Genomic DNA, 26,671 nt, shown 5'->3' with positions numbered 1-26,671 from the left:
GGTTGTTAGTGGCAGGTACGCCCTGCAGAACTGTCAAATGAAAGCATACCAGAGACGAGAGGCAGTCAGCACGTCACAGGCAACCTCTCCTCCATGCCTCCAGAGGAACTTTGTGTGCAGGACCTGCGCATAATTCCACTCGCTGATAATGCCACACTACCTTCCTCTGTGAGGCAGCCCACATTCCTTTTCCCTGTGAAATAGGTAATGCTATTGTACCCATGGGGCGGGTAATGTCCCGAAACCCATGGAGTGGGTAATATCATCATGTTTGTTTATTCAGAACTGCCTCCTTCCACAACGGACTTGGGCTTTCCGTATCACTTTATTGGAACTGTGGGTAATTGTGCTGTATCCATGCGGTGAGTAATTTTATTCTGCCAAAGATCTACTCAAATGCCCTGGGGAAAAAACAAATGAACTCTCTTCACTGCCTACAGTCCCAGCCTGGGCTTGGCAGAGTCACGAAAACAGCTGCAAAGGCACAAAGCAAACTCTCTCATGTGACCAACCTGGAAGGACAGAGGCCTTGGCACATGACACAGAGTGGCACCACAGCCTGCACTTGTGACCCAAACAGGCTGATTGGACGGATGCGTGGGAAAGATTTTGAAGAAGCCCCTCTGGATAGGCACAGCTGTCCTCTGTCCCCTGTGCCACATGGTACGCCTGCTGTGACAGGGAGTCACTTGCCTGCTACCTGGCTTCCATCCAGATTCCACAACATTTACCAAGGGCCTCTGCGTCTTGGGGTTGGTTCGCAGTAAACCCAAGCACAGGCAGCCCTCCCTGAAACTCTGATGCTGAGGGTATGCAGGCAAATATAACCTCATGAGGTTTATTTGCTGAGTGTCAGTTTTATTGTATTTCAGGGAAGAAGAGAGAAGCAGGGGAAGGTAAGCCAAGATGAGGCTGGAGGTGGGTCCTCACCCTTAGGCTGGTTGTCTGGAGTAAGTACCTTTTGAAAAGCCTTTAGGAAAGTCTTGTGCAGACACGAAAACAGGCTGAAGGGGTATATCATTATTTTGAGGCTGAAATAATGAACATATTGCTTATAAAAGGTTGGACAAAGAAATATACATATTTGATGCTTCCTTGGGCAATGGAAAGACTAAGGACTTTGCAGTATTTTCTAGCTCTGTCTTTCATTTTGTAGCTGTGTTACTTTGAACGGCTCATCTAAACTCTCCTCATCTTTAAATGGGAATTATAAAGACTTGTTCTGCATATCACAAGGATGAGATGAGAATTAAATGATGTGACATAAGTGCAAACACTTTGTAACTGGAAAATGGTATTCAAATGTTAATGTTTTTACTTTATTATTATATCTACCTAGCCTGGTGGAGGGGCAAAGCTAGGGGAAATGGAAATTAAACATCAATAAGAAGTAGTACTTTAGTTGGGCAGTGAAAAATGGAAGAATATCAATAAGCATTTGTGAAAGAAGAAAGAGCTTCAGCAAAAAGGCCAGAGGAGACAAAAGCCAGGAGTATTAGTGGGTGGTCTATATTACTAATTGCTGAGGCGGGGGGAGTTAGAGTAAATGCTTGTAAAAGAAAAGGCTGGACGTAAGCAGGATCAGAATGTGGAAGGCCTTGAGAGCCAGAAGGTTTGGATGGCTAATGGAAGCTGTTGAAAAATTTCTGAATGACAAACTCTCAACTAAGCTTTTGGAAGATCCCTAAGGCCAATAACATCTGGGAAAGGAGGCATATGCATTCCCACTTCTGGACCCTATCCCTGTATGTGACTGGAGGGATACTATATTGCAAAAGGGCTGTGGCCTCATTGTCCTGGAAAGCAGCATCCATAGCCATGGTGCTCTCCATCTCGGCTGTAGGGCATTACTCCGGAGGCTGCTTTCTCTTTGTCTGGAGTTTGTAAATGATCTGGTTTCCATCATTCCAGGCATAGAGCTGCTTATCTCTGGGGTTGTAATGGATCATGGAGTGACTTCTTGGCCGCCTAGGGAAGAACAAGTTGGGCAGATCGTTGTCACTGATAGTGCCCAGCGGATCATAGACACAGTTGATGCGATGGGGGCCGTGGCCACCAGAACTATAGACCACATAGAGAACCCCACACAAGAGGAATGAGGCTTCAGCATCCTGGCTTCTGCATGGAGTGTCCCATGAATGTTCCACTCCCAGTGTGCCAGGCTCAATTTTTGTGAGAACCAAATGGCTTTGGATGCCTGGCCCTGAGTGGATGGCCCAGAGCCCATGCTCATCCACAGCCAGGTCAATGTAAGTTGAGGGAGAGTGCTGGTAGACCAGCGCTCGGCCTGCCCCTCCTGGGAGCAACATTCGATCTTCCACAGTCCTCTTCTGCAGATTATATTTGATTATCTCGTTGGGAGTCCCTCGGTTGTGAAAAAATAGAAAACCCTTGTAGATCACTTGGCCTGTTCCCTGCCAGGAACGTGTTAGGATTAGCTTCCGGGGGCCTGGCTTGGTGCCATCCTCCACGAATGCCCGCATGTTTGCAAATTCCCAAACAGTGTTGCTTCTGGACCCAATGAAGAAGTAAACCTTTGGAGAGTCGCTGACAGCATCTTTCATCCAGGAGCCATGTGTGTCCGTAGTCTTCTTCACTATTTTCAAAGACTTTATGCCCATCAGCATGTTGTCACAGCCTGGCCAAACAGGAGAAAAAAGAGAGGTTACTTTATAAACATGAGATGTTTGCTTTTCTGACAGATTGCTTTTTTCCCCCTTCAGTGTCTAGAATAAAATTATCACACAGAGATCAATCATAATTTATTGTATGAGTCAATGAATCAAAGATTTAAATGAATAAATGGGTCTCTGTTAAGGGAGTTGCTGTCCAGTTATAAGAGTGAGCATTTTCTTCCAGTCAGGATAGAAAGAACTATTAGCTGTGTCAGAGAACCTGTCACTCTCTAGAGCATTGGGATTGACACAGTGACGATGACTTAGGTGTGAATCCTCCTAATTCAATTCCATTTACCAAGATTTTATTGGCTATCTACTGTATACTTAGCTTACAATGCTCTCTGAGAACAATGCTAAGTACTGAGGATGAAAAATAGAATACCAACCCTACACCCTGAAAAAGATCATCTTCTCATGAATACTTCTGTCCTTAACACTACCAGAACATTCTAAGAATTCTATTCAACCATTCATTTATTTATTCATGAACACACGCATGCATCTAGTCAGCAGATATTGGATACCTACAAAGGGCAAGATCCTGAGCTACATGTTATGAGCTGGGGGTGCAATGGGCTGAGGTGCAATAATAAGTTAGAAATAGTTCTTGCTTAATAGGTACATGACTAACCAGACTATAAAGCTTAAAGTGAATTTTTTACAAAAGAAGGAGAGAAAAGGGAGATGTCATTTGAGGCAGGGGAGAATCTGCATTTGCATTGGCCCTTGAAGATGCCATTCTGAGATGGGTGGGAAGTACATTCCTGACAGTTAACAAAGCCACATTTGGGAAAGTCCTCCAAGATTAGTAAAGTAGTAAGAGTGTCAACCAATACCAGCTAAATGCTTGATATCGCCCCAAACTGGTTACATAAAACAAAGTTGTGAATTGAAAACAGCTCTGTGCCTGGAACCTTGAGGGTGGGGCTAGGGAATATCGATTTTATTCTATAGGCAGATAGGGAGCTACTGAAGTTTTTGAGCAGGAGTGAAACATAGTCAAGGCTGTTCTACAAGATTCATTAAGCTGGCAGTCATGTGTATGATGGATACATGGGAAAGAGACCAAAATCAGGGAAATCAATTAGGACAGTATTTTTATAATCCAAAAAGGATGATAAGGGTCTAAACTAGGCAGAGGAAGATGAAGCGAAAAGAAGAGGTTTACATTTCTCTAGCTCCCCACTGCCATTTCAGACTATTATTCTTTCACTTTCATGCAAAAATCCTTCCTGTTGTGTATCTCAGGCTATCAATTCCTTATAGCCTAAGTCACTGATTGTTCTCCAGGACACTGCTCCATGTGCATCAAGGGCCTGAGCACTTCAACCTCTTCAACTCCAAGGCACCTTACTTTCAAACCACATTAGCAACCCCGTCCCATGGCCATGCTCTGGATTCCCCCCAGCCCTCAGAACTGTTCCATGTTAGAAATCTAGAACTCTAACATCCTACTCTCTGCAACAACATCTTATCCTTCCATTTCTCACTCCTCTGCTCTCACCTCCTCTGCTCTTCCGTTTCCTCATGCCCTCCAGTCCCTTGACGTCTACTTTCTCCCAGGCTGTCAGCCCTCTCTTGACCTCACTGCCTTTCCTATCCAGGCTAGACCATTGTAATAGCTCTCTCACCAGCACCCTCACCCAGCAACTCCTAGTTATTCCACAATATCCACTCTACAAACACCCCTGGTCCTAGATCAGTTCAAACATCTGCCTCTGCCCTGAAGAACTGTGTGCTGGTGGAGAAAATCTCACTATGGTGCAGACTGGTACCACTACACATAGGGGTCTACAACCTCAGCTGAGCCCTGTGTAGTATATACTGTACTGCTCCCCATGGTGAGCCCCCCATCTTCCACATAGCAGCTATCTTTTTTTTCCCCCCCAAAGCCCCAGTAGATAGCTGTATGTCATAGCTGCACATCCTTCTAGTTGCTGTATGTGGGACACAGCCTCAGCATGGTTGGAGAAGCGGTGCGTGGGTGCACGCCCGGGATCCGAACCCGGGCCGCCAGTAGCGGAGCGCGTGCACTTAACTGCTAAGCCACGGGGCCGGCCCTTTTTAATTTTTTTTTTATTTATTTACATAGCAGCTATCTTAAATCTCCCCTCCCAACTACCCCATCGGTCCCTTCATAACAGCAGATTAACTCCTTTGAAAAATTAAATACCGTTAGACATGAACTCCCTCCACTTCCTGTCCCTCACTTATAAACTTTTCTTTGGTTATCCCTACCCTTGAGAACCAGCCACACATCTCAGAGGAGGCCATGTCATTCTTCCTGTCCAAGACTAATGCATTTACTTGTGCTCTGGTCTCATCCTTTCCTGGCTTCTTCTAGACTTCCTCCATGAATTATTCCCTTTCTATTATCTTGAATTTCTCCTTCACTACTAGTTCTTTAGCTTGTAAACGTCTTGCCTATATTAAAAAAAACAATTCTCCATCAATTAGGTACCCTTTTCTAGTTATTCCACACTTTCTAATATTTTATATAGCTAGATTCTCCTACAGAATAGTCTATATTCTCTCTATCTACTTCTACACCTCCCGTTCTTTCACTTCATCATAACTTCACAGAAACTACCCTTCACAATGTTACCAGGGACTTCCTAACTGAAAATCAGTCCTTTTATGTCCATATCCTACTTGACCTTTCTGTAGCATGACAGTATTGATCAGTTCCTCCTTCTCGAAGATTTCTTTTCCCTAGATCTTTGTGTCACCACTGTCTCTGTGTGCCTACTTGTTTATTCTCTGACAGCTTATGGCAGAGACAATGTCTGTGTTCAACAAATGCCATTTCGTTTTCCTCTCCCCTAGTTACACATTTGCAGCCTCCTTTGTAGTTAGGCTGCACCATCAACCTGTGTTCTGTCTAATGGGATGTGGATAGAAGCAGTGTAAGCCACTTCTACCTGGACCTTAAATATGCTATCTTCGAGATGACCTTAGACTCTTGGAATTCTCATGGTGACCAAGTTAAGGAGGCGTATGGGTCAAGATGAGATTAGTTCTACTGGTCATTTTGGTAAAAGTGAGTCACGAGTTCTAATTGTGGACTTGTTGTTGGGAATGCCCTGTTAGACAGTCTCTTGTGGGGTGAGCAGTGTCAGGGTGGCAGGGAGTTGTGGCCTTATTAGAAGGATGAGGTACCCTATGGGTCTCCCTCACCTGCCGAGGTCTGTATCATGGATAGAAGGGGATGATTTTACTAAGAGCTGGGAACTCATTGACTGCTGGACGGTGAGGTGGTGGAATGATAGTCGGGTGTATAACAGTCTCACAAGAAGAACTGAAAGTCCTTCCAAAGGCTTTAGAATAAGAAGCTGAATGTGCCAATGAGTTGTCACTTTCTTCTTAATAAATGCTTGGGTTTTCTAGGCCAACTGGATGCCAGCTAGAGTTGGAGGACAAGAAACAGGGTGAAAGGAGAGAAACTGGACGTGAAGAAGAAAGGTGCACAGCCAGAGAAGTCCCAGAGGTTCTGAGGTAGGTATGCATTTTAGCAAACTGCTTGTTAACAGCCAGCTGTTTGGGTAGCAATTCTACCTAAGTTCCTTAATCAATTTATCACCCACTGTTATCCTACCTTCTCTTCTCTCCTCAAGCCTCCATCATACCCATCTCATTCTCATATGAAGATCTTGCCTCTTACTTCACTGAGAAAATAGAAGCAATCAGAGAACTATACCATCTCCTGCCTGGATTACTGCAATAGTTTCCCACATGGAGGCCACACTTCTATCCCTGACTTCCATAGTCCATTTCCCACAGCAGCCAAAGGGCTCTTTTTAAAATGTAAGTCATATCATGTCACATGTCTGCTCAAAACTCACCGGTGACTTCCCATCTCACTCAGAGTAAAGCTCAAGTCTTTACCTTCCAGGCCATATGTGAGCTGTCCCCCCACTGCCTCTGTGGCCTTGTCTCCTACAACTCCCTCACATTGTTCATTTTGTTCAGCCACATTGGCTTCCTCGCTGTTCCTCAAATTGTGTCAAGCACACTCCTGCCTTAAGAATTTGGCACGCTTTGTTCCCTCTGCATGGAATCATCTTCCCCAAGAAATCTACATGGCTTCCTCCCTCACTTCCTCTAGGTCTGTTCTCAAATGTTCCCTGATTGTTAAGGTCTTTTCTGACCACTCTATAACAAATGGCAACCCCTTCTCCAGCTTTCCATAACCCTCTCACCCTAGTTCATTTTTCTCCATAGTGCTTATTATCTTCTTTTGGTTTTTTTGAGGAAGATTGGCCCTGAGCTAACATCTGTTGCCAACCTTCCTCCTTTTTTTCTCCCCAAAGCCCCGGTACATAGTTGCATGTCATAGTTGTACATCCTTCTAGTTTCTCTATGTGGGACACTGCCCCAGCATGGCTTGGTGAGCGGTGGGCAAGTCCATGCCCAGGATCTGAACTGGCAAACCCCGGGCTGCCGAAACGAGTGGGCGAACTTAACCACTGCACCACCGGGCCAGCCCCAATAGTGCTTATTTTCTTCTATCTGACATATAAATTCACCTGTTAGCATATTTATTGCTTGACTCCCCACAATAGAATGTAAACTTTATGAAGGCATGAGCTTTGTCTTATCTGTTTCATTTACTGCTATATGTCTTGCCCCTAGGATAGCAACTGGCATATCATAGGCCAGTATTTGCTGAATGAATGAATGAGTTTTCCAACCACTAACTCTACCAACCAGTTGCACCAGTCATTTTCCCTGCCTTCCCTCCTGCTCCCTTTACTTTTGCAGTGGTCTCGTCCCCTCTCACCTACTCACGGACTTCGCACCTGAAATTATCTCCCCTCTCCTGCCTCAATAGTCTCTCCCTCTCTACTGGATCATTCCCCTCACTGAACAGACTGTAAGGTCATCCATCCTGGAAAATCTTTCCAGTGTGGCCCCATTTCTCTCTTCTACTTTATAATAAAACCCCTTCAAAGAGGAGTTTCCTTACCTTCAATTAACCCTAAGCCACTCTAATCAGCTTCCGTTCTCCACGGGTCTAACTCCCCTGCCCACTCCACTGAATCAGTTTTTGTGAAGGTCACCAACAACCTCTGTGTTGCCAAATCCAAGGGTGAATTCTCACCCTTGAATCAACTTCTCGGCAAAATTTGATTAGTTGATTACCACCTCCCCTTGAAACTCCTTTTTCTCTTGATTCTGGAACACCTCTCCTCTTGTTTGTCCTCCCATCTTTCTGGATTTTTTTCCTTGTCATCCACTGCTAGTTCCTTCTCATCTTTCACCTTAAGTGCTCTGTCCTCAGACCTCTTCTTTTCTCTATCCACAATCACTTTCCGAGTCACCTCGTTCTATCTCACGGCTCTAAATATCCTGTGAATTCTAAATGATAATGAATTCAAGATTTGTATCTGGAATGACATCCCATCTGGATGTCTACTTAGCCCCGAACTCATGTGTCCAACTGCCTGTTCAATGTTCCTTCTTGAATCTCTTCAAACTTAACCTCCAGAGCAGAACTCTTGCTTTTGTCCCCAAAACTCTTTCTCCCTAGTCTTCTCATTTCAGGCAAGAACCGTCAACCAAGTTTTTTGCCTGATTGATTCCTTTCCTTGAATCCTTGATTCCTTTCCTTCTATCTCTCCACCACTAGCAAGTTCTGATAGTAAAACTTACCTTTAAAATATGATGTTATGCTTAAATTAAAATGCTCAAATACATCTCTCTTCCTCTCCCCACCTCCTCTCCCCCTGCACTCCTTGAAGCCTCTCCTCCTGCCTAGACACTGCAATAGTTTCTAATTTGTCTTCCTGATTTGACTCTTGCTCGCCTACAGCATGTTCTCCACAAAGCTGCAGGAGGGATCTGTTTAAAAACATATATTATGTGACTGACCTGCTAAAATCTTTCTCCCATCTCACTGGAAATAAAATCCTAACCCCTTACCTTGGCCTGAAGGACCATCATGATATGGTCCCTCCCTGTCTCTGGGACTTTCTCCTCTCCTCCCCTTGCCCACTATGGTGTGGTTTCATTGGCTTTCTTGCTATCCCGGGAGCGTGTCAAGTTTGTTTCTGCCCCAGGCCTCTTGCACTTGCAGTTCTTTCTGCCTGGAGTGCTCTTTTCCTTGATTTCCCCACAGTCTGCTCCCACTCATCCTTCGCATCTTAATTTCAATATCATCTCCTTAAGAGGCTTCCTGTGACAACTGTATCTAAATTTAAAATGACCTATTATAGCATCTTTCTTATTTCCTTGAGGTGACTTATCACATTCTGTAATCATGTTATCTGTTATTTACTAGCTCTTGTCCTTCTCCCCGTCTAGACTACGAGCTTCACAAAAGCAGGGCCTCTGTCTTCCTGTTAACTGTTGTACCTACTGCCTAACTCAGGGCCTGTGGGTTCAACACATATCTATTGAATTAACGAGGAAAATAGTTTCATTCAAGCAGATGTTTTTCTAGGGTCTAAATAGTGCTCCCCATCCAGAATTCTGACCACAGGCCTATCTTAAGTAAATAATAATTTGTAAAGTACTTCAAAGCTTTTAATAAACTTTCAAGTCCATTACTTCATTTAAAAATCTGATACAAGGTTCTCCTCAAGGGAACATATGGCAAGTGTGAGGGTGGGGAGCAACCTTGGCTGAGAAGAGCTGAGTCTCAGGAAAGTCCTTTCAGTGGTCACGTCATCATGGCTGCTCCCAGTGGCCTTGAGTGGCCCACACTGTGGCCAGGGCCAAACTTTGGGGCCAGCTGTAGAAGTCTCTCAGCCATCAGTTGCCATCATGTCCCTCTGAAGACATGCTTTGCCAGACTGGGGGATTGCTTCCCTGTGGCCCCAGGGTCAACTTTTTCCCAGTTGGCCCAGATTACAGGAAGCCAAACACTTGGGGAAGGCAGAGAAGCCCGGGCCAGCCAGGAACCATAGAATAAGTTTCAAAATCTCAGCCTGACACTCAAGGTCCTTCATTTGCATTGCAGGAACAGCTAACAGAAGGATCCCTCTCCATGCTAAGCTTTGGGGGCTACAGGCTGTGGCATAGAAGATGGAGGAGTGGGCTGCTCTGTTTACCAGGACCCGGTATATCCTTCTTCAGTTTCATAAGCTGAATCTGTCTCATATGAATGCTCTGCTTTTCCCACATTCTCTGGTGATCACAGAGGATGAGTGAATGAAGGTTTAAGCCTGTAAGTGATCATAGATACCTTTAGTGGGGAAGAGAGGGGTTCCATGAGCCATTAGAGAAGCTCAGAAGCTGTTCCCTATAGAGGAATGAGCACAAAGGCTTGAGAAGTTAATAAATATCTACAAATACATACACTATGCTTGGTACTGTGATAGGTACTTTATTTATATTAACTTATCTAGTTCTTACAATAAGCCTAAGTGGTAGATATTCTAATCTCTATTTTCCAAGTGAAAAAAAAAATTAAGATTTGGACAAGTTACTTGGTTGGGTCACATGGCTATGGGGTCCTCTGAGCTCAGCGTGAGCTCGGAGGGAGGGCCAACCAGGACATCTCCAGCCAGCCCCAGGGTCATGGTAGATGGGTGTATGAATGATGTGGTGGGAAGGGGTGGAGAGTGGATGAGTCTGGGTCTGCCCAGAGACTGATGGGTGAGAGCAATGGACTCCCTGGGACCTAATCACAGGGTGATATGATATCTTCCTTGACTAGGAAGCCCCCAGCCTGCCCATCCCTCTGGGAGGAAAGTCAGCAGGGTTGCAGCCCAGCTACGGAGGGACTGTGTCTAAGAACAAGGCACATTCAATGTCTTACCTATAAGAAAATGTTCATTTAAAATATAGCAGAAACTAATACGAAAATTCTTCTTTCTCCTTTTACTCCTCCTTTTTAATGCAGAGTCCTTGGACAAATAGCAAAACAAGAGAGTGTTGATAGATGGTTTGGATCAGGGAAACACAGTTCTGGGAAAAGAGAAACACAGAATTTTCCCCACGTGCTTCCTTCTGCGTCTTCTATCATTTCCTTTGTAGATGGAACCTGGGACTGGGAGTCAGAGACCTGAGTGGTCTGCGTTAGGTCTCTGTTTCTCTATGTGTCTCCCTAAAAGTCCATTTGTCAATCCAGCCTTAGCTTTCCCAGCCATAAAATGAGGTGTTTAGGCTGAATGCTCTCTACAGTTTTTTCAGGGCAGATATTCTATAGTTTTTATAAATTCCTCTTCTTTTGGAATTTGGGGAGAATATACTTCCAGTATTTGAGTAAAAGGGTAAGTTAAAACTCCCCGCTGTGCTCCTCTTAAAAGAGATAATTAGCAGGAAGAAAAGGCTGAGGAAGGATAGGAAATAAATTTAAAATCTTTGAGTCCAGCCAAGATGCAAATCATTTAACAGAGACAAGGACATTTTGCAAACCAGAAAATGAAAATCTGAGGTTTCCCCCTCAGGCAGAATTGTAGACAAGCTACTAGGACAGAATTTGGCCCAAGGCCTCAAAGTAAATTCATATACAAATATCACTTATTTGAATCTTTTTAGTACTTTTTGCCTTATTTAATAGCAACACTCTCCAGACTTGGTGAGATTTGTCCCTCTGTAGGGGAATAACTCATGGGTCTGGATGTTGGTAGAAAATGGACTGGGGGATAGAGGTGGAGGAAGGGGACACAGGGAGACAGGTAGAGAATCTGTGAGTATAATCCAGATGAGAGATATCTAAGTAGTGATGGGCTTAAAAAAATGGGTATGGATTCACGAAATAAAAAAGAAAGGTCAGGTCTCAGTAACTGATTAGATTGAGGGAGCTGGGTGATAAATCAGACTCCAGGATGAGGGTGACGGGATGCATGAGATAGCCACAGGGCAGGAAGAGCAGGTTTGCTTGGGAAGAAGAGTGATACATTCGTTAAAAAGAAGAGAATTCCTGTAAAACCATGAGTATTTTGAAGGCTTCTTGAAATTCTCTGTTATAAAACTTGACTTTTTCAAGCACCTGAACTGTATTTATGTTAATAAACATTTGTCAATACTATCAAGTGACAGGTACTATGTCAGACACTGGGATGACAAAGATGACAGCTCTCAGATGAGTAATCAATTACAAAGCTTCAAGCTATTATGATAAAACTGTCAATGTGGACTTTGTTCTGGAAATCAGGGCCATTTCATACTTTTTGCCCACAAAAGAAGTTTCAGATATCTTAGTATGGTACCCCAGGTCCTTTATCTGATCTCCTCTTTTGTCACTTCCCTGCCACAGTGGACTGATGGCTAGCCACCAAACTTGCCATGGCCTCTCACAAGTTTTAGATTTTGCCCAAATTTTTCCTTAGCTCACCTTTATTAACTTGGGATACATCTACTCATCCTTCAAAGCAAAATTCTCTGACTCCTGCAGGGCAGTTAATTGCTCCTTCTCGTGTGTCCAGAACATTCTGTGCAGCCCTCTTCCAGGGCAGTTTCAGGCTGAATTGGAACTGCTTATTCACTTTGTTTCCCTGCAAGCACTTTAGACGGGGGCTGTGTCTTATTTGTCATTTTATCCACAGTGCCTAGGACACAACACATATCCCCCTCACTATTCAAACTCTTACTGCTTACTGTCCAAACTCAGGAATCAGTTAGATTCCGATAATGCAATATTAGTCAGTATCCAAACTTGCTATCCCAACTCATGCTATGCCAACTTAGAAATAAAATACATTCAAATAGCAAGAGGTACATGTGGACATTAGCTGGTGCTATTTTACTGTCTGAGTGCCTGAGGGGATGGATGTCAGGAAGGCCAGCTTGTCTGAAATGGTACTCAGGGAGCCATAGGAGGATTGGGCTTTGCAGAAGGGCTGTGAATCTAGGCAGAGGGCTTACACAGGGCCTGGCATACAACAAGTGCTCTATATGTTTTGGTGAGTCACAGAACTCTTTAGTAAATCCATATCAAAGCGTTTTCTAGGTTTGCAACACTAAATTCAAAATATTCCATGGCACCCAGTACAGAGGCTTGACAGCTTCCATTTATTGGTTATTAGCAATAGATGGTGAGAAAGAAAACAGACGTGAGGCATGGCTGTGTGTTGCTCAACAATATGGAGCTGAGAACTTCACGGGAAAGCATGGAAGCTGGAAGATGTGTGAGTCCAGGCTGCTTCCACTGTGGGGTCTCGACAGCTGGAATCCAACAGCTTGGAGTCCAACACAGCCAGCCTCCTTCAGATGCATCCTACAGAGGAGGCCAGCTTTCCATAAACCTCTTCCCTTAGTTGATTTTCTTCCACAGTATTTATCTTCTATCTGACATACTATAAATGTATCTGTTAACATATTTATTGTCTGACTCCCCTCAATGGAATATAAGCCCCATGAGGGCAGGGCTTTGTCTAATCTGTTACATTCACTGCTGTATGTCCTGTCCTATTCTGGCACATATTACAATTTTTTCTATTTTAATTATGAATATGACTAATATCAATAGATATAACCTACATCAACAAAAACTCTTTGGTGTCCTGAATAATTTTTAAAGATGTAAAGGGTTTCTGAGACTAAAAGTTTGAGAACTGCTGTCCTAGAGGATCCAGGCTGGTCAACACTCATGTGAAGCGAAGCACCAACTGGGCAGTCATCTGGGGAATTTCTGATGCAAAAGCCTCTGTTTTGCATCAATTATCTGACTGTTGCAACATCTTAAGCCTTCCAAGGTTATAATTATGAACTTCTTGCTTTTATTTATTTTTCATTTAAAGACTGATCTGGTTTTTGTTTTTTCCTGTAATATTCTTACCAAAATAACAAGGATGGAAATGTTCTCCATGTCTAGGCATGGTACTGCCATTCTCCCATTTGCCTGGTTAGAAAACAGTCATTTTGACCTTTTGCCATGGATTCTTCCTGTGAGATAAATCTCACTTTGTCCTGTTCTCTCCATCCTTTCTCAAAGTGTGAGGGGCTGGGATCTGCTTGCCTCAACCTGAACTTTGCAGCAGCCCTCTCACTGGTTCTTTGGTCTCACCTCAAAACCGTCAATCACACTAATGCCTAATTCCCTGCTTTCATATAGAAATTTGCATACTTAGAAACTGATCTTGATTGCTGCCTGTTTCCAGGAACATCAAGACCAAAAGCCTTAAATGGATGCTATTAGAGGTTCTAGTGGGAGGGTGGGATCCGTAGCCAGACTTGGAGATGCTTTGGCCAAAAGAATGTGGTAAAATGGCCAGACCGTGGTGTGCTTGTGCCCTTTTCCTCTCAGGCATCTGACTCCATCAGAACGGCCCAGGTTCACCTCCTGAAAGATCGGAGGCCATGTGGAGGAAAGCTGAGCCCTCCCAGCTGAGGTTATCCTCAACCAGCCATCCCTTGGGCAATGTGCCACTAATTGCAGATGCACTAGGGAGCCTGCCAAGAGCAGCCGAGCCTGGCCCAGACCAAGAGAAGTGCTCAGCCGCCCTGCAGACTCCTGAGAAATTACCAATGATTGTTGTTCTAAACCACTGTTTCAGAGTGGTTTGTTATGCAGCATTGTTGTGGCAACAGATAACTGGATAAATGATGTGGGATGGGGGGGGTGTCGTGAGCAGATATGGAGATTGAGATGACTCAAGTGTGTCTAGTGGGTGGGGCGTACTCCTGGCTGTAGCAGGAATGTGGGAGGAAGACGGTGCTGCGAGAAACATTCTGAGCCACGGTTTCTTCATCTGAAAAGAAGTCATAATAGTATCTACCTAGCAGGGTTGTCATGGGCGAATTGGACAAGGTAACAGATAAAAGGGCTTAATGCAATCCCTGGCAAATAGTTACCTCCACTTTCTAATAAACTCCCCCATGAGGTCAGAAAATATTGATCTCTACTCTGTTCCAGGCACTGTGTAGCCTTGGGTGTGTAGACAGCATGAATGTTCCAGGCACTGTGTAGACTTGCTGTGTAGACAGCATGAATAATGCAGGGACACACCAAGTATATTTTATATTTTCAGAATAGCAGATCAGGTACAGCAGAGAGCATCATGCAGATGGGGACAGACAGTACTGGCATGAGACAAGGCTGAGACATGTTCAAAGTTGCTGTGTTCAATTGTTGGCTTGATATCTACTTTTACAATAAAAGTAAATACAATATATATAGTACACACAATATTCATAGTTTTTATTTAATTAACAAGTATTGCTTTCATAAAGAAAAATAAAAGAAATTATTTAAAGAATGCTAGGTTGAGGTCAGGTTGTAAAGGGTTTTCTTTATGTGATTTCCTGGGGTTTCCTTCACCCTGTAGGTTGCAGTTACCATCAAAGTTGATAAAGCAGTGATATGGTAACACTATCAAGAGCACCATGGTGGCAATACAGGATGAAGCCCTGGAACAGGAGAGACTGACCATGGGAAGATCATTTAGGAGGCTCTGGCAGTAATCAAGACTAGAGATGATGAGAGAGCAATGCAGATGGAAAAAATAAATTTGAAAGATATTCAGAAGGAAGAATCTACTGGATATGACGCATGGTCACATGAGGGACGAAAGGGATGCTCCTGAGATTTCTAGCACAGAAAAGTGTGTGTGGAACTCTTCTGTTAACTGAGAGAATGGGGTTGGGGAGGGGGGAAGCAGAACAGTGTTATTTTTTAAAAGTAAATGAAGAAAATGCAGCAAATCAAAAACCAAGGAGGTGGGGGAAGAAAACGGACCCTTCTTGGCCAGGGTTTGTGGGATAGTCCCACTGGTATAGTCCCACAACGAAGTCAGAAACAGCTGAGCCTTCCGGGCCCAGGTATCTAGTCTCAGAACAGAAGGCTCCTACCTGGCGTGCCCCTGTGACAGCCCTGGAGATGGCCTGCCTGGCTCCAGGCTCTCTCTCCTATGCATACTCAATCTCCCCTACTGCTAGTCCATTCTGTACACTGTGGCCAGAATGACCCACCTAAATCTTTGATCTGAGCCCTGACATTCCCATGCTTCCCACTATTGAGCAGAATGGCACGATGGGAGAGGTTAGTATGTGTAGGAATTAGCCTGCCTTGGTTTGAATCCCTGCTCTGGCATCAATTAACTGTGTGACTTTGCACAAATTGCTTATCCTTTCAGTTACTTGATTTCCTCATCTACAAAATGGGAGAGAATTATAACACGTATCTCACAGGGTTGTTGTCAGAATTAGATGATATAATCCAATAGGATATACCAAATGCTTAAAGCCACACACACACAAGCCCTCTCACACTCTCCTGTGTTTACACCTGTGTGTATACCCTCACACCCCTCCTTTGTGGTAAATACATCTGTTGCAAATTAGAATTTTACATCTTAATGTTTTGTTCCATTCATCACAGACTAATGGACCCTGGGAGCTGGCACACAGATAGGTTTTATTTGGCTTCCAGTAGGTTTTTTGTTCACTTATTTGTTTTGGGTTTTGTTTCATTTTGTTTTTAATGGCTTTGAATATGGGGCACATTGACACTGCCTGAATGGATCCCACAGGCATTTAAATTTGCAGCAACAGACTTTGTTCTTTGAAACATGATCTAACAAAAGATATGAGTTATTTAATTCAGCAGGGAGAGGGTTACTTGAGGTAACGCCCATGCACTCTTGCAATAAAAGGAGCTGGACTAAAACAGGAAATAAAATAAAATCTGCTATAATAGTTTGTTTTGACTGCCTTGAGAATTTTTCTTCACAAGCTATTTACAAGTTAAATAGAGGTTAATACTCTTATCCACACAAGAATGCAGCCTGTGGAATCTGCCAAAGACTGTTAGTTGAATAAATTCTCAGTCTGGGTATCTGAGGCAATGGTGCTTTGCCATAAATTGCCAGATGCAGTGCAAAGTTTCTTTTTACTAATAAAAGTTATAGAATCAAAGACTTAGAATGCAGTGAGTGAAGGTTACTTGAATACAATCTAACATATTTAAAAATCATTCCAAGTTGTGTGTTTGTGAAAGAGAAAGGGAGGGAGGGAGAAGGGGGGAGAAAGAGAGAGAGTGTGTATGTTAGTGCTAAGATTCTAAGAATTTTATCTATCCCTCAAATACCGCTGGGATTGTGGCCCTCACGTGAACATCATTTGTGGATTGTCTCTAAATAAACGCTAAAGACTTGAGAACAGCTTGGTAGGAAATGGCTTAACTACAGAGCAACTCTATCTTATTCATTTTCCCCAGTATCTGGCCCTTTGTAGTTGCCGGAGAAATATCCCAAGAATAAATGAGAACCATTTAGACTGATGTTAGTCTTTTCTGGAAGTCTCCTGAGACATTAGGTTGACTTTTCCAAAGAAGGTGAATCATCCTCTTCCTACAGGTTTTCCAAAGAAACTCTCTAAGACAGAGTGTATCTATGAATGAAACTCTGTGATGTGACCTCTCGCGACCCCTCCCTAGCCCATAATCCCAAGGTGTTTGCCCACACAAGTGTGCTGACTTGAGTCTTAAGGATCTCAGTGGAAGTTCTGTAGCTGGCTCGGTCCCTGCATGCCAAGGCTAGAAGATAGGAAGATCGGGAGCCTTGTAGGAAGAAGGAGGGTACAGGTAATTAATAGCACCAGCTGGGTCTAGCAGAATTCTAAGATGGCCCCTAAGAGTCCCACCTCCTGCTGGACACTCCCTACATAATCCCCTTCCCTTGAGGGAGGGCAGGACCTGGCAATCTGATAGGATAGCACTCCTTGACTAGGTTACATTACAAGACAAAGCTGAAGGGATTTTGCGGGTGTAATTAATGTCCCAAATCAATTGATTTTGAGTTAATCAAAAAGAAGATCATTATCGGTGGTCCTGACAAATCAGATAAAAACTCTTAAAAGAGGGACTGGGCACTTCTTGAAGGGAAACATTCTCCTCCTGGCTCACAACACTCATGTTGTGAGCGGCCTATGGAGAGGGGTGACCTCTAGAAGCTGAGGGCCTAGACCTACAACTACTAGAAAGTGAGTTCTGGGGCTGGCCCCCTGGCTTAGCGGTTAAGTGCATGCACTCCGCTACTGGTGGCCCGGGTTCGGATCCCAGGCACACACCGGTGCACCACATCTCCGGCCATGCTGAAGCCGCGTCCCACATACAGCAACTAGAAAGATGTGCAACTATGACATACAACTATCTAATGGGGCTTTGGGGAAATAAAACGAGGAGGATTGGCATGGATGTTAGCTCAGAGCCAGTCTTCCTCAGCAAAAAGAGGAGGATTAGCACGGATGTTAGCTCAGGGCTGATCTTCCTCACAAAAAAAAAAAAAAAAGTGAATTCTGCCAACACCCTCAGTGAGCTTGGAAGAGGACCCCAAGCTCCGTGTGAGAATGTAGCCCAGTCAACACCTTGACTATACCCTCCTGAGACCTAAACAAAGGATTCAGCTAAGCTGTGTCTGGACTCTTGACCCACAGAGACTCTGAGACAATAAATGTGTATTGATTTAAGCTGCTAAATCTGTGATGATTTGTTACACAGCATTAGAAAACTAAGATAGGCCTAGTTACTAACGGAAATGGCTCCAAATTGGGGGAGGGGCACAGTATGTAAAATACAAATCCGTCCATGGCCGGGGAATAAATTGGCATTCCAAAGTCTATCCTGGGGCAGAGAATCTCTGAAAATAGTAGGTCAGGGGAGCACTAATCACACAGTGTGATTGTTTGCAAGTTTGTCTTTCCCTAAACTAGGATCTCAGGGGCCTCTACCATCAGTATTTCTTCTATAAACAATTTTTACAGCCTCCTCCATGGGGGTCCCTGACCCCGGCTCTGTGAATACAAAAACGAAACGTTAACATGTTCATGGTCTGGTTGAGGAGTCAAATACACGCAGATATGTGTGATTGAGAGTGTTAGTGCTCCCTTGGAGGGTTTAATGAGGTGCTCCAGGAGCACTCTGCCTGGTGGGGGCGGTTCACAGAGAATCGGCAGCATTTTTGAGTCATAAAGGGTAAGTAGAAAAAAACTGTATATACTTTTTAATTACAACAGCATGTAGGTAAGTTATGGAGAAGAAGAAGCTGAAGGTCAGCTTGGGCCACTTTGTGAAGGCTCTTCTCCCTATAAAAGGTTAAGAGAGTTGAATGGATTTTTTTGTTGTTGATGATTGATGGTGAATGACAAAAAAATTCTACACAGAGTACTAATATGATCCATTTTATGTTGTGGTAATGTCTATGTGACAGCAGATGGATTGTAGGAGGCAAGACCAGAGGCGAGAGAAGCAGTAAGAAAGCCAATGCAGGGTGCAGACATGTTCTCCTCACTCCTCCATCCCTACTGTGTAACACATGGCCCATCCAATAGAAGGGGGCAAAAGTGTTTGTTGAATCACAAACTGACAAATAATCAAATGAGGGCTCCAGAGGCAACAGGCATAGATGCAGCAATCTCTGAAAAGTTGAAAGAGAAGTTTTCACTCACCATGGAGCTGGGAAAGGAAATATTTCAGGCCTCCAGGATCTGAGGAATGAGGCAGAGGATGAGGGTTGAAAAAGCAGCAATTCCAGACTCAGGACCTCTGCTGAGCTCTAGCTGGAGTAAAAAGGGGCAACCTCAAGGCCTGAGGGGCTTAAAGAGTCCAGCGACCAGAAGCAGCTCAGAGATCCAATCCAGCACCACTGTTCAGGCTTGGGGTCCTGCCTGACCCCTGGCAAGAAAGTTCAGGCACATTCTAGTTCAGGCTACATTAGCACCCAAACTTCCCCATCAGTGTTTTAAGCAGTCTGTATTAATCTGCTTGTTCATCGTTGCCCTTTTCCCCCTTCCCTCACCTCATGCTTACCCCCAGTTGCTCCTTCTCAGAGGATGGTTCATCTCAAGACAATGTCAGGGCAAAAAGGATCACTCACTTGACCAACTTGATCAACTGATTAGTATTGTAAATACGGCACTGTCCTGTCTGTCTTCTGACTCAGAGATAAGATGTTCTCTTTTCTATCAAAGCCTAATAATCCCTCTGTCTGTGCTGACATCCCTCCATTCATTCATTTGTTCACTTAGTTATCCACTGACAAATATTTGTTGAACATAGACACTGTTCTAGGTGCTGGGACATGGCATTGAACATGAAATGCAGGATCCAGGCTCTCAGAGAGCAGACTTTCTAGATGGCGAGGCAGAAAATAAGCAGTGAACAAATAATTGAACTAGAAGATTTCAGAGTAATAAGTGCTCCTCTCCCCCCAAAAATAGCTGAGTAATAAGTGCCCCCAAACTCCTCTTAGGTTTCTTATCTCAACATATTTCAGACCAACCACCCAATGACCTAAGCCAAAAAGCCAGGAAGCACCCTGGACTCATCTTTCTCACTCATTTTTCACTCTTAAACCAAACCATGCGGACTCCAACTCTTCAATGGCTCTCAAATCCATCTGCTCTTCTCCATCTCACTGACACATAATGTAGACACCATCGCTTGTTGCCCAGTTTACTGCAGTATTTCCATGACTTGTCTCCTCTCTAGTCTTGCCCTCTTCCTTCATGTCATGCCCCTGCTTAAAATTGTTCAATGGTTCTCTATAGTTTCTCCAGTCAAATTCAACCCCCTTAGTTTAACATGCAAGGTCTTTCATTATCTGGGTCCTCCTGAACTCTTCAATCTTGTTTCCCTACACTCACCTGCCCCAAGCAGCTTTCACTCAACCGTATCTGCAGATCTACATGTTCAAGTCTTACATGCCCTCATGCCTGTGATACATTATGCCTTCACTGGCTGTGTCCTTGGTTCGTCCTTCTCTAACATTCTTCTTCAAAACTCAGATCAAGTGTCAGCTCATATAGGAAGACCTTTCTTCTTATAATGACCCTTTGTGTTCTTACCAAGATTACATTGAGAAGAGATGTGAAACTCTTAGCACAATGATGGCACTCAGTTATGTCTTGTTTCCCTGATGGAGTTTCTCACATTTGAGGCAGACATAATTAGCGTATAAATAAAGTTTTCCTATTTGCAATGAAACCCTCTCAGAATATAGACTCTGAGGTGGAGGACTTGTCTCCCTCATTGTTTTAATAAAATGGATTCATGCAGAGGAAATTTTCCTTCTCATTTATGTTTCTGTTGCTTGATACTTTTATTATAACTTGATCTCCTAACCATTATTCTTAATAGCCTGGAAGTGATTCTGACCGATCACAATATAGAAGACAAATCCCCTGGATATCACCATGCTGACAGCACATACAATAATTCACTGCAGTCCCATGCCCTGAGAGTTGGCTGTTGCCATTTCCACTTGCAAACTGTTGCTTGGCACATTTGCAGATGCTCCCTACTCACAGGGCCCTGGGAGAATCCAACCTGCCATTCTCTCTGGGAGGATCTGGGACCACACAGGTCCACCAAACCAAGGTCTATCAGGAGATGCCTTTCCTGGGCTGACCTCTGTCACCATAGCCCGGAACTTCTACGGATCCTGTAGGAACATCCTGTGAAAGGAAAAGCTACTTTCTGAGAATGGATTTTCCTTTGGACACCTGTCCTGCTAAGGTTTCTTTCCGAGCTCATGCACACAAGAGCACACAGCCGGGTCTCACTCTCATACTTGGTCAGACTCCTACCTGCGCAGAGTCTGTGTCTCTGAGTGTGCAAGTCCCTAGAAGGAGTAGTAAAAGAGGCAGTTGTCTTACTTGCATTCAGGAGAGTCCGGATCATTTTCTCGTCTTCAGCTTCTTGGACTAGCTCTTCTGCCAGCGTCTTGTCCTCTGACTCCGGGCACACATCAGTTTCCCGCAGGTACTCTAGGTAGTCAATCTCCCGCTGGGCACGCTCGACTCTGAGTCCCAGGTTATGCACTGCACTCTTACACTCACTTCTGTAGGTCTGACACTTTCCCAGCAGAGCAGATACATTCTTGGAGAACTCTTGGAAGTCTTGAATGTATGCCCTCGTTGCTTGGGTACATTTTTCCAGTCCTTCCTTCAGTCACAAAATAAATTCCCAAATTATTTCTAGTTATTTAAATTGCCCAAGTAATATAAATAGCTATCATTCATAGAAAAGATTTTATAAATACAAATAATCAAAAAGGGAGAAAATAAAAATCACCCATAATTCCTTAATTCAAAGTACTATTAATACTTTATCAATTTTTTAGTTTTCCCATGCATTTAGTCATACATATATAAATATATTTTTTAAAATATGATTTCGCTATATGTATGTTTTGTAACATATTTTTAACTTGCTGATATATTGTGAACATATTTCAATACCAATTAATATATATTTATACCATAATTTTAATGATCTAGAATCCCATTAGACTCTTTTTGATGGACGTTTATGTAGTTTTCAATTTTTTGGCAATTAAAAATGCTAAAAAAACTTTGTATTTACATCTTTGTGTATTTATCTGGTTATTTTCTTAGGATAGGTTTCCAGAAGTAAACTCCATCCCCAGCACCTGTCACAGGGCCTACCACATAGCAGCACTCAATAAATACTTACTGAATGAAAGGATAAATGCATGAAGGATGGAAATGGGATTGCGGAGTAAAAGAGTATGTATACGTAAAGCTCATTTGGCAGTTTACCAAAACGCTCTCCATAAAAGTGGTAAAAATTTATACTCCAAACGGCAGTATGTAAGACTGTTCATTTTGAAAGAAAAAAGAGAGGGAGAGAGAGGTGGGGAGAGAGACAGTGTGTGTGTGAGAGGGAGGAAGCAAAGGAGGGAGAGAGAGGAGGAGAAAGAGAGAGAGTTAGAGACAGGGAATTAGAGAGAGAGAAAGTAATTCCCTAAATTATCCTCTTTTTTCTTACCCCTCTGACACAAAGCCCTCAGGGTGGAGACGGTATCACTTGTTGTTAAGTGTCCACATTGGCCAACAGCGAGTGCCATCTAGGACTTGGCTTCCCCTCCAGGTCACCACGACCAACGTGGGACGATCTGTACAAATCATATCTCTCTTTTTCAAATCAACATTCATAGCTATGAAAGTATCAGTCTGTACTTTACACTCTTGTCTGCAGACAAACTCTTCAGACAGTGAGGAAACTTGCGGGCACTAATCCCAGGGCATGTCGGTGCTAAATGCAGAGGGACCATGGCTGAGCATAATGCTGGCACTTTTAAGGAGGTGAGACTAGAGAGGAGGTGTCTGAGGAGAGAACATGTGAAGCAGCAGCAAGAGGCCACCAGCCTGGGAACATCTCATCCCTCGCCTCCAGGCCTCAGTCTGCTGGCCAGGCAATGTTAGGAAATGTGTTCACCCTGCCCTGTGGAATTATTTTACCCTGACTGTAACTAGATGACTAAATAATTTGGACTTAAAGATTTTTCAGGAAAATGTTGAAAATAAATATTGAAGATAAGAATGTCTTTGAAAGAAGGTAATTTATCAAAATATAACTTGTACAAAAGAAAGGCATTAAGTATGAAATAGGCAATGTCGACACCAGGGGTATGTCAAAGGCTAGGGCGGAGGGTTACATTTGTCCCTGAGAGCCGGTCCGTGCTGCAAAAATGTTGGGTTTGCAAATTTTAATGAAGTAGTAGCTTCAACATCTGGAGAAGAGGGCCCCAACGCTTTCTCTCTGTTTAATATTGTTGAAATCTGCTCATTTCTACATCCAAGTTCAGTTCAGCAAAAGAAGCTGAGACAGCTTCTGGGTATGGCAATATCATGACTTTTCACAGTGACTTAATGGTTTATCATAAAAAGACAAAAAGAAAAGCTAACATCCTCTATCATCCTGATACAGTAAAACATAAAAAAAAGTGACCAAAATTTTTAAATTTCGTCTTTTGAAAATTAAACTATCAAATAATAACATTTTGGACATTTACCACCATGCCAGGCAATGTTCCAAATCTGGATTAATTTATTAAATCCTCAGAATAGCCATAGGAAGTAAATTTTATTATCATCTCATTTTACAGATGAGAAAAACTGCCAGATCAGAGCACAGAGGGAAGCTCCGCTCAGGGCCTGGGAGTGGGGCAGTCTGGACTCGAGCTGGTGCTCTAAACCACTCAATTACGAAAAATTTCGAACTTTAGCAGTGTAATTAGCATTTATTATCTGGGAAAAGTGCATCCCAGTAGATAGGGAAGCGTGGGTAAGGTAAAGTGACTTCCAGGAGGCATGTCCCCTGGATCAGGTGCACAGATGCCACCTACCTCCAAGACTCGAAAGCGCTGGTAGATGTAGTGCACCATGCCTGGGTCCTGGGCACACTGTGGCGGGGGCAGAAAAGTCGCAAGGAACAGAACCAGGAAAGCAGAAGCTCGCTGAAGCTTCATCATCTTGCAAACCACTCAGGGTGGAATCTCCTAGGCTGTGCTTCTTGAAGAAGACTCAAGGGTCCAGGTGGTGGTCTCCTGCTTTCTAGCCACTGCTGTGACAAATCCTCCAAAAAGAGCCTGAGAGCGGAGTTCGCTTGTTATTCTACCAGAGGCGTGATCTCAATTTGCAAGCTGGTGATCAAGTCCAGCTGTTGGCAAGCCGGTCCCTGGAGGGCTTGCAGGCCAACTTGGGGTAGAGAGCTCCCTGGGTCCATCTGTGGGCATCACCCTTGACACACACTGGCCTCCCGGAGACTAGTGGCTGCACCCTATTCCAGGCCTGGGGGAGTGTGCACTGGTTTCGGGGTAGGGAGGGCTTTTCCCCTCTCTCCAGCTTTTTCCTTTTTCCTTTTGCTTTCTTCCTCTCTAGCAGACTCTGCAGTCCAATCACAGGCCTGATCCAACACACACCACACACCACCCCCAACTTCTCAGAGTTGGAATCTCAGTTTCATTTCTGGCAAAAATTCCCAGGATCTTTTTCCCAGAAGTCCTTTTGGGAGGAGACCCCACCCCTCCTCCAGGCTCTCTTTGCATTCCTGGAGCTCTTAAAGGCACAGCAAGGAAAAATGAAAGCTGTGCATTTCTGATACACCCCTGCCTCTGAAAGACCAGTGCCCAGGGCTGATTACCCCTTGGGAAAGGAAGTACAATGGGCCACAGGCCCGGCTACCCAGGCTGATAGCTGAAAAATCCGAGGATGGAGCTCAGAAGAGTTTTATTAAGAGGCACAACAGCTATGGATGCAGTGATGCTTCCAGAGCCAAGCCACCAGGAAATGGAACTCCTGTGTAAGAAGTCCTTGAGGTTCTCAGTCACCAGTGGCAGAATTCCCTTTACCTCTAGCTGTAGGTCAGCAATACACAGGACTCAACTCCCGCAGGCCTGGTCCAGTTGAAGGTAAATCACATCCCTAGGGCCACGTGGTTAAATCTTTCCATTTTTTGCCTTTGCTGCCCAGGCCTTTACCCAACCTCTCCTTCCATGGGTGGGCACAGGACACCCAGGGTTCTTTCCCAATCACCTACTGAAGTGGGGAAGGTTGGGGCATCTATGGAACATTGGAAGAACTCAGGCCAGGAGTCAGAAGATCTGGGCTTGCATTTGGTCCCTGCAAGAGACACTAGAAGACGGAGAAATTTCCAGTGTGGCCCTTGCACATCCTTGTCCCCATTAGATGTTCCTCTTTAACTCTCTTTCACGTGACCTTAGCCCCTAACGGTTCCTCCCCACCTCCTTGGTAAAATCACAAACAATGGCTCCTCATCCTTAAGAATAATTCCTCCTGTTTCCAAGAACCATCTTTGAACTATTCCCCAAACTAGCTGAGCTTTGGCTGATCTCTCCTCTTAAATTCTCATAAAACGTACTGCCCGACCCAGCCTCCTTCCCTAAGTGAGAATGCTCTTTTGGAAACTTCTCATTGGCAATTTAGAGCAAAGTCTTATGCTAAAGGTGCTCTGCCTGATTTTCTTCCACATGTGCCTCAAGTCCTGAGTTTGAGACTATGAATTAAAATGCATAAGGTCCAGTGGAAGACAACTCTGATGTATCACAATTAACTTTTGGGAGGTGCCATTGCGGGTAAACTTTTTCTTGGTTTTCTATAGCACGTTCACATTATTTTTACAATGAAATACACATTCAATACTAATGAAGTCTAAAAAATTATTGGAGAGTCAGTGAGAATGCAGTGGAAGATCTCTGTGGCAGCACAAGTCCTCGGGGTGCTTCCAGGGCTGCTGTTGCTCCGATGTCTCTGGACTGGGCCCAAAGAGCTTGGCCCAAAGCCCTTCAGTCCAGTCATAGGAGGTCCCCCCTCTCTGCCTGCCAGTGATTCAGGCAGCACACCACTCTCTCTTTAGTCACCAGCTTCATAGGGACAAGCCTGGCCTCTCGACTCTAACCGCCCACACATGTTCATAGTTAGCTAGCTTTACTCTTATGATCCCAGAGGCAGCAAAGCCCACAGCTGGCTCCCCTAACCCAGTAGGATTGATGAGCCATGGGGCAGGCCCCAAGTGGAAACCCTCACATTCTTAGGACCAGAGGTTTCATAAAGAGAAATTAAACCACTTTGGAGATAGTCGCAGCTTTGAACCACATACAGAGGCCAACTGTGGCCATCTTCTTCAGGGCAGGCCTTCCTCAACGAGTGCTGTGTTATGAGGATGAAAAAGATGGCTCGTTGCACCTTAGCCTGCAGTTGGGATAAAATCGTTCTCTTGGCTCTTTGCCTTCCTCACATTTAACCTCTGGCCTTGACCACTGCTGTAAGCTCACTAGTGAGGACAGTCGCCAAGTACAGTGACCCCCCTTTTCCCCTTTGCAACTGCCTGACCCTTCTGCTTTCCTGCCCTAGTGTCCTCAGGGAGGAAACTTAAGCCCTTTGACAGCCACCACTACTTCCTCAGAGTGGTTGGATCTAGGCCACTAGTCTTTGATCTGCAAGCCCAGCCCTGAATTGAGTATTTTCCCTAAATGACCAGTCAGAACTGGACATATCAATGCCCAGCCCAGCCAGACCATCGAGGCTGATCTCATTCAGCTTTCCAGGTCCTCTTGGAATTCTTTCCCGCCTTAATCACTGGTGGCTCCTTTTGCTGCTGAGCCTCCATATTAACTGACCCCCTGACTTCTAGAGCCTTCTCTGCTCCCAGTAGCCTCCACTTTACTGAGATGTGTTGGCCAACTCTGAAAAGTCTGTGAGGAGGAGACTCTACCTTCTTGAGGAGGCAGAGCCCAACTCAACAGAGTCCCATCTGGGACACTAGAAGTCATCATTTAGATCTG

The 26,671-nt window shown here is 44.2% G+C and overlaps 1 protein-coding gene across 1 annotated transcript; it reads right to left on the bottom strand.

Moving 5' to 3' along the window:
* Window positions 1–306: 306 nt before the first annotated feature.
* Window positions 307–24,329, bottom strand: OLFML1 (olfactomedin like 1). Its single transcript, XM_058545879.1, has 3 exons — window positions 23,714–24,329; window positions 21,219–21,507; window positions 307–2,638 (listed from the first exon to the last, which is right to left on the bottom strand). Exons 1-3 carry the CDS (start codon window positions 23,837–23,839, stop codon window positions 1,848–1,850), a joined length of 1,206 nt encoding a protein of 401 aa, XP_058401862.1. The 5' UTR covers window positions 23,840–24,329; the 3' UTR covers window positions 307–1,847.
* Window positions 24,330–26,671: the final 2,342 nt, after the last annotated feature.

Source organism: Diceros bicornis, chromosome 7 (assembly GCF_020826845.1).
Source record: "Diceros bicornis minor isolate mBicDic1 chromosome 7, mDicBic1.mat.cur, whole genome shotgun sequence".
In the NCBI taxonomy this organism is placed as follows: Eukaryota; Metazoa; Chordata; class Mammalia; order Perissodactyla; family Rhinocerotidae; genus Diceros; species Diceros bicornis.
The sequence above is the reverse complement of the archived record's forward strand: the minus strand, read 5'-3'. Positions and strand labels throughout refer to the sequence as shown.